General features: G+C 39.9%; 2 protein-coding genes across 2 annotated transcripts; both read left to right on the top strand.

Annotated features, from left to right (window-relative positions):
• The first annotated feature begins 368 nt into the window (after window positions 1-368).
• LOC104959238 (V-type proton ATPase subunit S1-like) lies at window positions 369-5,581 on the top strand. The gene is made up of 8 exons (XM_010787106.1): window positions 369-906; window positions 1,727-1,749; window positions 2,517-2,599; window positions 3,030-3,098; window positions 3,689-3,843; window positions 4,159-4,209; window positions 4,503-4,740; window positions 5,124-5,581. Exons 1-8 carry the CDS (start codon window positions 794-796, stop codon window positions 5,379-5,381), a joined length of 990 nt encoding a protein of 329 aa, XP_010785408.1. The 5' UTR covers window positions 369-793; the 3' UTR covers window positions 5,382-5,581.
• Window positions 5,582-6,098: 517 nt separating this feature from the next.
• On the top strand, window positions 6,099-12,241 carry pde12 (phosphodiesterase 12). The gene is made up of 8 exons (XM_010787107.1): window positions 6,099-7,614; window positions 8,620-9,044; window positions 9,477-9,582; window positions 10,000-10,144; window positions 10,390-10,468; window positions 10,562-10,684; window positions 10,809-11,014; window positions 11,534-12,241. The coding sequence occupies exons 1-8, from the start codon at window positions 7,043-7,045 to the stop codon at window positions 11,651-11,653; spliced, it is 1,776 nt and encodes a 591-aa protein (XP_010785409.1). The 5' UTR covers window positions 6,099-7,042; the 3' UTR covers window positions 11,654-12,241.
• The last annotated feature ends 520 nt before the right edge of the window (window positions 12,242-12,761 follow it).

Raw genomic sequence — 12,761 nt, forward strand, 5'->3', positions numbered from 1 at the left:
ATGGACATTGCTGTTCGAAAGCGCTGGAGACGCTGTAGTACACATGCCAGGCCTGTAGATGGTGCTGTTCTCACAGAATCAGCCCATGCAAAGACAGTGTTAAATTGAGCGAAATGAGGAATGGCTAAAATGCATGATCTGTTTGGTATTTTGAAAAGAAAAAAAAGTATAAATATGCCTTATATAGGTATGGTCCTACACTATATTATTCAAATATAGCATGATAGGTCCACTTTAAATACGAACAAAGAATGGACTAATAAGCAATAATAACCGCACTGCACTCTGGGGCGTTGCAGCCATTTTTGGAGGAATCGTATAGCAACAGCAGCATCCATCAATACACAGTATATTAGCCTCACCCCGGTCATCTGTCAGCATTTAGCATCCTCAAATGAAAAGAGCATGAGCAAAATATAAATTCCCTTATAAAGAGAAGCTCTAGGCAGAAAAAGAGGAGGGTTATTTAAAATAATAAAGTTAATTAATGACAACTGTTCATAATTAATAAAAGAAGAACGGGCCGACACTGTCAGTGAGCTAAATTGTTACAGCCAGCAACATAACAGTGCCTACCAACCATGTTTAAAACGTTTATTGTGAAAAAGTTATACTTCTTTGCTGGATGTACAGATAAGTGAATTGGTTGTGTTTGCTGATCATCCAAAGACAAACCACTTGTGCAGTAAAATGATCCCGCTCAATATTTTTTTCTCAAAATCTGTTGACATTTGTAGAGTTGTTTGCTACTGTCAAACGATTGTGTCTTGTGTTAACCTCATAATAAATAATAATGTACGATTTGGATCTGCTCCAAAATATAACCAAATGTTTCCTGACCCACGCTTCCCCAAAACGCAGACGGACAACCAAACCAAAGAGAACATATCCTTCTTATTGGCTGAGGTAATAATTGGATTTGAACCCAGGTTTCAGGGCGTTAGGATATAATGAAGCTCTATCCTTTTCGTTCCCTTGCTTGACCTTCTGACGTGCAAGCTCAGGAATCTTTACATAAAACCTCAATCTGCTCCTTCTTTTTACAAAAAGCAACAAGAGCAGCGGTGATAAATGATTATAATCTAAGTCTCGGTCCATTATATGTTATGCTAGAAAATACAACCTGGGTTAGAGTGGTTTCTCTCAGTCATTATATATACAGTCTATGGTCTCAGCCTGATCTCTGTTGTCTGACACACTAATCCACCAGGTGGGTCATGGCACGAAAACAAGATGCATTCTGGGAAGTCAAACACCTCACAGGTTTATCTCCCTGACATCTACCTTTCTTCTAATTCTAAGCTTAATAATATATCCTTGCTTAGGGAATTTTAACATTTTCTATTTCTATTTTCTATTATTTTACTGATTTATACTTAACTGTGCAGATCCCTTCAGAAAAATATTTTATTATTTCTAAAATAGATTTGACAAGCACGGTCATCAAAGGATATTTTTGGTTGTAGTTTGGTGTGGAGGATATACAGTATATCCTGTACCGCCATTTTGTTCTTCTAACAAGTATGATTAATGACCAGCTGGTAAAGATAAGGAACCAATGGAGATGATGCACAAATGAGAATAAAAATAAAACATTATTGAGAAGAAGAAATATCATTGCAGATATACAAATGTAGTAAAAAAGCTGAGGATGCTGTCAGATATAATGAGAAACCTTATATTATATTTAAATAACTTTATGTATTGATCCTCCTTCTGTTCACAGTGGGGCTGTCTCTTTCATACAAGGTAAGTCTGTCTGTCTGTCTGTCTGTCTGTGTCTCTGTCTGTCTGTGTCTCTGTCTGTCATTGTCTGTCTTTCTGCCTGTCTCTGTCTGTCTGTCTGTCTGTCTGTCTGTCTGTCTGTCTGTCTGTCTGTCTGTCTGTGTCTGTCTGAATGAAAATAACAATTTAATCAAACATGCATACATTATTTCAGCACTTCGGTTTACAGCTGCATGCTAGAACAATTGTGCCCAACTGCTAAATTAATCTAAATGTTAGCAATAGTTACACACATAAGTAGATGGGATAGCATGATGCAGACATAATGATACTGACTACAAACAAATCAACTGCAGAGCATTACAATACATTCCCTGCAGTTAAATGCAGGACTTAAATCTAATGTATAAGTAATGAGTACATCTAATGTGTCAGGTGCATGTGTAACCCTGAATACTTGAATAAATATATAAGTACCCGATATTATGAGTCAGCTGGAATCAGGTGCCACTCATAGTTAGGCATGAACTCAGTAAGTATGTATTATGCTGACCTGAAGCGTAGTAAAAGGCCAGTAGACGTAATAGAGGAGTAATATCTTTTATTTTGTGTGGTGCAACCTTGAATAAAATAACAAAAATTATTATTATTTTCTGTTGAAACCTGAAATGTTTCACCTCAGATAAATATTTTTGAGATATGTATATTTCAATTTAACGTACACTATAACACCTATACATGATTGTTTTTTTTATAAAATGAGAGAATTCATCCTGTTTTTGTCTCTGCAGATGAAGAGATGGCTCAGAGGGATGGAGGGATGTGGACAGAGGAGCCTTTGGCATCGGCAGATCAGGCAGAAAGAAGACTGCAGGTAAACACTTACTGAAGAACAAAATAGAACTCATAAAAGGTAAAAACACACAATAAACAACAACAATAAGCTGGTGGTAAAACACAACATTTCTAATCTGTCATTCAAAATTGTCATAGGTAAAAGTAAGACAGAGTGAAAGAGAGTTTTGTTGAATTCACTGCTAAGTAGTCATTTCTTAGAAACAGTTGAGGAAGGGGAAAAAGAGAAGGCATTGAATAAGTCTGGATCAATATCAACCTAAAGTAAAACAAAAATAAAAACATCTGCTTCACAGTGATGCAAAGGTAAATATACTAACTGTTGACAAACCACACGGGCTTCTTTGTTGATTTATTATATAGGCATGCCTAATTGCATTTAAAGTGTAATGGTGTTTCACATGATACAAACGTGTTTGTTCTCAATGGTTGTCTCTTTCCTTCTACAGACTGCAGATGTGTCAAGGAGGAAGTTACTTCAGACTCCAGGAATTGCAGTTCCCTTTCCTCCCCTCAAGGTGGTGATAGTACCTTAACCACATTTGTTCACAGTAGCAGTTTCCAATCCTTCAAATCTTTGTAGGCTTTTCTAAAATGAGGTGATGAGAAATCATCTTAGGTCAACTGGAAATGTTGCTCTTGGTGGAAAAATAAAAGTTTTCCAAGAATATGATGATATATATATATATATATATTCAAACTCCTGGACAAATGATCATCAGATGATCCATTGAGTAAAAGTAGTAACACCACAAGTAAAAGACCTGCATTCAAATGTTTTACTAAATTTAAAATCTAAATCTACATAATGTTCCAAAACTACAAGTGCTCAAAGGCCAATTTCAGAGTAATGAATTGTCTACTTTACTATTGTGTAATTATTATTGATGCATACATGTGTTAAGGAGAAGCTTATTTTTTATATATATACTGTATATAATGTTGGGTAGCTTATAAACTTCCCCAAGATAACCCAAAAGGTTATTGTAAGCTATAATAATACCTATTTTTTTGTATAGATAACGCAAAACAAAACACACGTATTGCAATTGGTGGTGGTATGAAAATTAATTTTGTATTAACTCATATATTTAAATATCCCCACCAGGTGATGTCGGATGGGGAGCCGTGCGTCATGTTCCAGGCCCGGAAGCTGTCTCTGCGCTACGAGAAGCAGAAGCAGCTGGACCTGACGGAGAGAGCGTTCTCTCCTCAGAACCCTGTCGACACGAGCCAGTCCGTCTGCCGCCAGGACAAGGCCACGTACGTTCAAACGCCTGTTTGATGCACACCAACCTGGTAGCATCAGAAACAGAAAGATTTGGCTGTTTTCTGATGTTAATTATAAATGTATTGAAAAAAGTTATCCCTCCTCAAACAAGTTATTTATCATAAAAAATATCAAATGAAATTGTACAAATAATTGACATTAAGAAATTGAAAAATATATACTTTAAAAGCAATAAAGTATGTTCAAGTAAGGATGTTAATGAGGGAAGTCCAACAATACTTCCTTTTTTTGCTTCATTTCCAAAAAAAAGGTAAAAAGATGTCTTCCTGTCTGCTTATCTTCAACAGGCTGGTCATGAGGTTTGGAGATGTGGAGGATTTGAGAGACCTTTCCATAAGGTCAGTCATAACATTTGTCTGCTGATTATGCATAAAACTATAATTATAGATTGTAAAATAATCGACATTGTAGAGTAGATGATAGAAATACTGTTGTCTGAAAATAAATGTCTTCAGTTAAAAATGACTAGTAAATATTACTTAAGCAGAAGTACAGAGGTATGATCAGCACACAGTTCTTAATGGATCAAAAGTAAAAGTATTTAGTTACATTCCACAACTGTCTACAGCCATTGAAGCAGCAGCCGTTAGGATAAATGAAGTGTTGTTTCCTCCCCTCTCGCTGGTGTCAGGCTGCAGCTGTCCAACACTTTCTACGAGTCTTCGGGTCAGTGGTGGTTCTCGGTGGACAGCGTGTCTGTGCGGTACAACTCCTCTGAGGAGGCAGTGTTCAACGCCAGCGACGTGTACGCTCCGACCTCCTCCTCCTACCACTGCCTGCACGTCAGCAGCCTGCAGCGCTACAGTGCCCTGCTGCTGCCCAGCAGCGAGGACGCTCACCGCTGGAGCCTCACCTTCACCAACTTCCAGGTACCCTCCTTTTAACGGACTCACTGTCTCAGATTCAAGAGGGTTTGTAACTTTAGATCTTATAAAACTTTAAATACATTTAGTTAGAATCTGAATATTTTATTTCTCCCAGGTTTCCTGGCAGTTGCTCAATTTTAGAAAAAAATAAAATTACAAAAAGAAAATATGTGTAATAAGAAGACAATATGAAGTAAAATCAAATATTGATTTAAACTAAGAAGTTAAGATAAAATGTGTAAGTTGTACTAGAATTATTAATATTTTACAATACATACCGTGACATATTAGTATTTATTTAGAAATGGATGATGAAAACCAGATTATCGCTCAATATGTAGTATAATATAATATACTTTTCTTAATTATTTTCATCCCCTCCACAGATTCAGGCATTCAACATCACCTCCGATAGATTCTCTCCGGCGACCGTCTGCGCCACCTTCATGACGCCGGCCATCCTGATGGGGCTGGTCACTTCCCTCATCCTGCTGCTGGTGCTGGCCTATGCCTTGCACATGGTCATCCACCTGAAACACATCGAGCACGAGGACGAACACAAAGCTGACGTCTACTTCCCCCAAAGCCCAGAACAGCCCGAACACTGCTGTGTGGAGAGCGACGCTGAGAAAAATATTCTGTAGTGTGGCGAAGAAGATATTTAGAGACTGTTACACTTTAAAAAGAGATAGAGAGCTGATTATAAACTGCTGGTGCAATGGTTTACTTTCAGCTCGGGGTTAGACTTTTTTATATATATATTTATAGTGTTTTTTTTATTTGCCTGCTAGTTAATATCTGCATTTGTCTTTATAACAAATTTAATAAAAAAATATAAAAAAATCACATTTGGTTCCGATCTGTTTTCTCTACAAAGGACATTTTTCCTTTTAGTTGTTTTTTTTCTGTGCTTGTTATACTGAGTGGGAAAAATCACATTTTTAAATGGGCATAGACTTCAAAAGGCCCCTCCAAGTCTCCTCCAGAGACTGTGTGCAATGTTTTCCTCTTTTGTGTGGTTGTTTTACATCTCATTGTAGATTTGTTTCCGTGGTTGAGTGTCTCTTGTAGTGAATTTGTGTCTTTTTATAGCTGTTTTATGTATATCTTTGGTCAATTACAACTCTTTGTAGCTGTTTTGGGTATTATCCTCAAAATGTGTTCTTCTGTACCCGGAAGGCTCAGTATTCAGTTATCCATGGTTATATGATTCATTTATCAAAAATACAAATCATAACCATATAAATCAAAGAATAAGAATATTGTCAAAGAAAATCGACTGGTGTTATGTTCATCCTGTCTGGTAGGTGGCAGTGGCATGCTTTTAATAAGCCACATTTTACAGAAGAAGAAGACAGTTCTTATTATACATCCATGGTCTATGGGCATGACTTACCAGGGAGGGAGGAAAATGTCATTTCTCGGATGAGAATAGGTCACACAGGTCTCAATCATACATTAAGGGTAATAGGAAAGCATCCAACCGGAAAGTGTACACACTGTAGCCAGCCAGAAACGGTTGAACATGTTTTGCTGCATTGCAGGAAATATAGTATTCAGAGAAATGTGCTTTTCCAAACACTGAAGAAAGCAAAATACATTGACTTTTCGCTATCAGGGCTGTTAGGGAAAACATCAGGCAATATGTATTGTGAGCTTATTACGTTTCTTAGAGAAATTGATAAATTTAAAATAATCTAGAGTTTTGGTTTTATTTATTTTGTTGTTTGTTTTATTTTGTTTATTGTTTTCTGCATAGTCTCTTGTCCATACTCCAGTCCAGTTGGTGGCGGTAATGCACCTAAAATTTGGTTTGCCAACCGCCAATAAACACTAAAGAAGAAGAAGAAGAAGAAGACTTACCAGGGAAAGACATGACAGATAACATTGTTTGTGAATATTTAAAAAAAAAAAAAATGTTGTTTTAAGCAGGGTTTTATATCTCTGAATCCTGTGTGTTGTTTAGTTTTGAATCAGACTGCTGGAGGGTGAATAACACTCGGTGGTGTTCTCTTCTGGTTAGCTTGCTGGTTAGCACCATGGGGTTAGCACTGTGTCGGGCAGTTGTTGACGTCATATAAATAGGGAGCACTCTACTTGTCATTGACTTTACCGGCGTGGGTGATGAATGTTGGTGTAGGTTCAAGTTAATGTAGAATATCGTTAATGCAGGTTAGCGCCAGTGTAGTTAAACGTCATTGTAGTTTGCCCCGCTGTCCTCTACCTGTCGCTGGTCGTTGACATTACTTAGTTTACCGTCAGTGTATTTTTCCCTGTTGTCCTCTACCTGCCCCGCCGGGTCCTCATGTTTAACCGCCTCTCCGCTGCTCTCACACTTCTCCCCCGCCGCCTACTGCTCGTCTCTTCACCGAGGACTCTGACCGGAGCCTGCCGCCTCCTCGGCAGAATGAACCCCGCCGTGGTGAGATGCCTCCCCGGCGAGCCCAAACTCACCATCTCCTTCAGTCTGGACGGCAGCCACAAACACATGATGCGGGAACAGGATGAGCCGCTGGGAAAGGCCCTGGCCAGGATATCTCACGGCCTCAACAAGAGCCAAGGAAAGGCGAAAAAGTCAAAGAAAAAGAAAGGAGAGACGCCGGGCGAAGCCCCTGTGCTCACCGCGGTGAAGCTCTACTACAACGGGGAGGAGGTGTCCGACATGTCGCTGAATTCGGAGGCGTGGCGGGACGGAGCCGTGCTGCAGGTGGGAGACGTGGAGTACTCTGTCCGCAGGAACACTCCCACCTTGACCAACGCAGAGCTCCCCGCGTCCCTGCTCGCAGAGTTCCCCGTGTGCCCCAACCTGGAGATAGAGTTCGGGAACCTCGAAGACTGCGAGTTCACGTGGTATAGAGAAATTGCCCCAAACACAAGGTAGGAAGAATCAGCTTTATTGGCCAAAACATGTGTGCACAATGCACATACAAGGGATGTGTTACTTTCAAAGTACTTTTAGATACATAATATTTGTTTGAAGTAACGTCTTTCATGTTCATGTTTGTATGTTTCGTGATTTTGTTGACAAAAGGCTCAAAAGCCCAAATAGTCAGAATACTTTGTTGTAATCAAGGTGGGCTACAATGCCTTAGTTGAGGCTTACAATTGTTTAGTCTAAGGCGACATTGTAGAGGCTTCAGCATGATCCAAACACACACACATTAACAAGATTACATTTGCAACATCAAACGTAATTTCCTTACAATGCTTTACAAATCCAGCAATGATCAGGCTTTAATCCAATGTCATGTTTAATCCAGTATAGGAGTCAGTTTGTCAAATGATGATGGAAGTATTTATTGTAGACTCTACCAGTGGCGGCTGGTGGAAAATATTTTAAGTAGGGCTGTGGAAATGGTGACCCAACAATACTAGGGGGGTCCGGGGGGGATGCTCCCCCGGTAATTATTTTTTGAGAAAAGACCCCTTAAATTATGACTTCTGGTGATGTTAGAGGGGTGGGGAGGGACAAATTGAGGCTTAAAAATATGAGAAAACTGATCAATACCTCCATAATCTTCAGTGAGGTTAGCTATGAATCTTCCAAACACCTTGTCCTGTATAAACTGTGCAACAGTACACAAACTGCAGAACACCGGGGGCTTTGGGAACACTCAAAATTACTTTAAATGACACTACTACCAGCACTGGAAATTACTATGTAATCAGACTTGGGCCAATAAGATCAAGCTAAACTTCTGAAAACAAAAGACAGGATCTGAGAGAAAATACAATCCGTGAAGCAAACAAATCTGTTGGTCTTTTTACTTTTTACTTTTATTTTATATAATTGGGCAGCATAAAGAGAAGAAATTCAAAGAAGATATGGAAAATTCTGCACCTTTTTGTTATTATTTTTCTCTCTGATGTTTTATATCATAGCACTGAAGCTGCGGTCGAAGTTGAAGGTCAGGACAGCAAGTGGACACAGGTAGGATGTGGGAGAGTCTACGTTCCGTCCATTCAGGACATCGGCTACAGGCTCAAACTGCGCTGCACCCCTAAAGATGGAGGACGCAGCGGCCTTCCCAAGGAGCTCCTCTCTACGGCCATAGAGGCCGGACCGGGGGTGTGCACGTTCGACAACAGGCACGCGTACACTCTCAAAGAGGCGGAGTGGCCGTCTGTGAGGGTGGTGTCGTACAACATCCTCGCCGACACCTACGCCCAGACTGAACTGTCCAAGACGGTGCTCTACCCGTACTGCGCCCCCTACGCCCTACAGCTGGACTACAGGCAGAACCTGATCAAGAAGGAGCTCGCCGGGTACAACGCTGACATCATCTGTCTGCAGGAGGTGGACAAAGGTAATAACTGGAGAAATGGATAGTTGATACAAAAAGCTAGCCTCCATCTTTTCTGCACCATCATCTGGTGGATATTTGAGTCTTCTTTATGCAGGGTTGCTACGCTTTCTGGAATTCCTTCAAAACTGTTGAATTTGAATGTTTCAAGGTTTGCGATTTGCTTCAGTTTGCAATTACCTGCTTAACATTTTGATTATATGGGATGCCAAGTAGACACACAGAGGTGTCAAATTTTACATTTTTGTTGCGTTTACCTTTTTTAATTGTCACCATTTCGTACTAATACTACCACTAATATATAACTTAAGTTGTTTATTACGATATTATTACGTGTATATATGATGCAAAATGTTTGAAAGATGCTTGAATTTGTATTTGAAAAGGGTTGGAAACCCTACGTGTGACTTCCTTCATGTTCCCTGGTCTCTTTAGGGGTGTTTGTTAACAGTCTGACTCCAGCCCTCGATGCCTTCGGTCTGGACGGTGTTTTCAGAACCAAAGACAGGCAGCATGAAGGACTCGCTACATTCTACCGCAGGTCAGGGTCCACCAGCACCTGGACTGAAGAAAATGCCTTCTGAGTTTTTGAAGTTTCTGTTAAAGCCTCGTTCTTTTTTCCAAAACTTAACTTTAGGTATAAATGTGGTGCATCACTTAAAAGCAGGTTGATTGATATAGGATTGTTACTAAACAGCCCCCCTTGGTGAAGAATCTGAGGATAAATGTGAGACAGTAAAAGTCGGGTTGGGCTCGATCAGAAGTACACTGTCCAATACAGTCGGTACACTTGAAGGGGCAAAAGGCTGATCATAACACAGGACTACCCCACCAGAGCTACAATCTGATCCTTATATTTTCTTAGTGTTTATTTTATATTGTTTTTTTAGATGGTAATAAACCTTTCAATCCTATATTAAGTCGCGTAATTAAAAAGTGCATCATTTTGTCTTTTTAGGTCAAAGTTGAAGCTTTTGAGCAGTCATAATATTTCGCTGAGCGAGGCGCTAACCTCTGACCCAATCCACTCTGCGCTGCTGGAGAATCTCTCTGCGAGCACGGCTCTGAAGCAGAACATCCTGAAGAGGTCCACCGTCCTGCAGGTACAGCTGCTCACATGCTGCACCGCGAGAATCATTCATACTAGTAGAGTTTTGGGCTTGTAGTCGTTGAGCTCTAATTGGCATTAGAACATTGGGTTAGGTAGTTTTGTTAATTCAAATATTTAATAGGCAAATGAATTAATCGAAAGAAATAAACAAAATCATCAAATCCCCCCCAAAATGCTGTCAAATGGACACACTGTGGCCGTCTTTGAAAATAGTTGTTGTGACTTGTTTGTTTTCAGGTCAGTGTGCTTGAGGATGTGAGTAAACCTGGCAGGAAGGTCTGCGTGGCAAACACTCACCTGTACTGGCTCCCCAAAGGTAAAATAGCTCACTCCTCTGTATGAACACACCTGATGTAAAAGAGCAAAGTGCAAGAACACATTTCTAAAAACAAATTAAATGTCTTTGAAGGAGGGAGCATCCGCTTGGTCCAGATGGGCGTGGCTCTGCAACACCTGAATCATGTGATCAATGAGGTCGCACCTGGAGCCCCTCTGATCTTCTGTGGAGACTTCAACTCACATCCTGACTCGGGTAACTCCACAGCAACATCGGTCTCTGCCAGAATTTAATTCAGCTAAAGCACATAGACTTCATTGACTTCATATTGTATTTAAAAGCTGCTGAGTCATTGTTTGTCTCCTCTTCCTGTCTGCAGGTGTTTTCCAGCTGCTCAGCGAGGCTCTTGTTCCTCTGCAGCACGCAGACTGGAGCAGCTTGGGGCCGGAGGAGTCCTGCAGCATGGAGCTGCTCTCTGCCCTCCCCCCTCTGCTGAGCGCCTACGGACAGCCGGCCTACACCAACTACGTGGGAGGATTCCATGGCTGCCTGGACTACATCTTCATACAGCCGGACAGCATGCAGGTACTAGTACTGAAGTCAAGCTAATACTGTCACTTCATTACTGTTAGTGCTGCCAGGGCCACTGATACGAACAGCACTGACAGATCAGTGTGGCAAATACTCAAGTTAGGAGTATACTTGCTGTTGATTTCTGAACTAAGAGGTCGCAATTTACCGATCAAAAAGCAGCAATTTAAAACCATTATTTTTATCGCTAAACAATCTAACTATTTACAGGGTCAGAAACACCTTCACTTGAGCACATGCTGCCCTATGCTCCACATGACACATGCAAATGGGAGTAGATGGCGAAAACAAATTGACAAGCTATGATGTTAGCGCAAGCACTGTGAAATCAATATTAACATATTATGTTGTTGTAAGAGTAGTAGTCCTATGAATAATGTGTGTCATTGCAACTAGTTTGAAACCAAATTCTGGTTTTATACAGAAGTAGGAAAACATTTTTGTACAAGTTTGAATTTCATTTCCCACTAAAGTAGGGGAGTAGATATAATAACAGTATCTGTGTTTTTGCAGGTGGAGCAGGTGATTCCTCTGCCCAGCCACCAGGAGGTCACCACCTACGAGGCTCTGCCCAGCGTCGCTCACCCCTCTGACCACATCGCCCTGATCTGTGACCTGCGCTGGAACCCCTGACCTCTGACTTCTTGAACCAAAGACTAGAGAACCAGGCTTCTCACTCAAACACATCCTGACTTTGGATTTTCTTAATACTAGAATAAAGTCTGAGCATGGGGATGTGTTCCTGCAGGTTAACTGTAAAAAAAAATGAAATGCTTGTTTTAAATTACAATATAAAATGTACTGTTAATATTGTAATATTTACAGTACAATAAATACATTTTAATCACTGATATTCAGTGTTTGAGCTGAAATGATGCACATTATTTGTTATTTTTATTAAATGTAATTACTATTTGGCTGAAACACTTGACCGAACACAGGTTGCTGGTTCATGTGTTGTTAATAATTATTGTTAACACGAGTTAATATTAGAAACCGAAGTAATGTTTTTACTGCTGGTTTTTTCCACATCTTAGTTCACATGGACTCTTAATGGTTTCGAGACCCAATGATATGGTAAAGAAATACATATATTATTAACGTATTAAGTTATTTATTATTACTTTTACTTTTATTTTGGCCAAACAAGATGCTCAGTGAGTGGTGCTTAAAGTTGTTTATTTTATTTGAAATAAAGTCTTGCTCAAAGCATTGGTCATATTATTGGCTCTGCTTTTGATTTTTATATTTTCAACAACACTTAAAGCCAACAAAAGAGGTTGTAAATGTTTCTGTGACTTTTTTTGGTAAGAAATAGAAACAATTAAGTCAAACATTCTGACCGAGAATTTGTGATTTGAAAGTTGATTAAAGTGGACGATGGACCGATATATTTACACTGGCTGTCAGCTGTCAAACTCCAGTGCAGTGGCGTCACCTTCTATCGCCACGCTGTTTTTCTCTCATTAGTCAGAAGTAGGGAAGAGGCGGGGATTAGTGTTTAGGACAAACCATTGTGTCGTATGTGGGGTCAAAACTAAAAGTGTAAATAAAAGTGACGCTATAGGTGGGACAGTCTTGACGACATTTCATCAAGAAAAGATCATTCAAAAGTATTTAAACATCTATCCCATTTTGCTTTCTAGTATTAAAACTAGCATTTATTTCGAGTTAATACGCCAATGGTTTTTAACACACCCGTGTCAGTGAAAGAGGCGAAAGGCAGGGAGTCATGTGTGGT

Source organism: Notothenia coriiceps, unplaced genomic scaffold (genome assembly GCF_000735185.1).
Source record: "Notothenia coriiceps isolate Sejong01 unplaced genomic scaffold, NC01 NC01_scaffold00030115, whole genome shotgun sequence".
NCBI classification, from domain to species: Eukaryota; Metazoa; Chordata; class Actinopteri; order Perciformes; family Nototheniidae; genus Notothenia; species Notothenia coriiceps.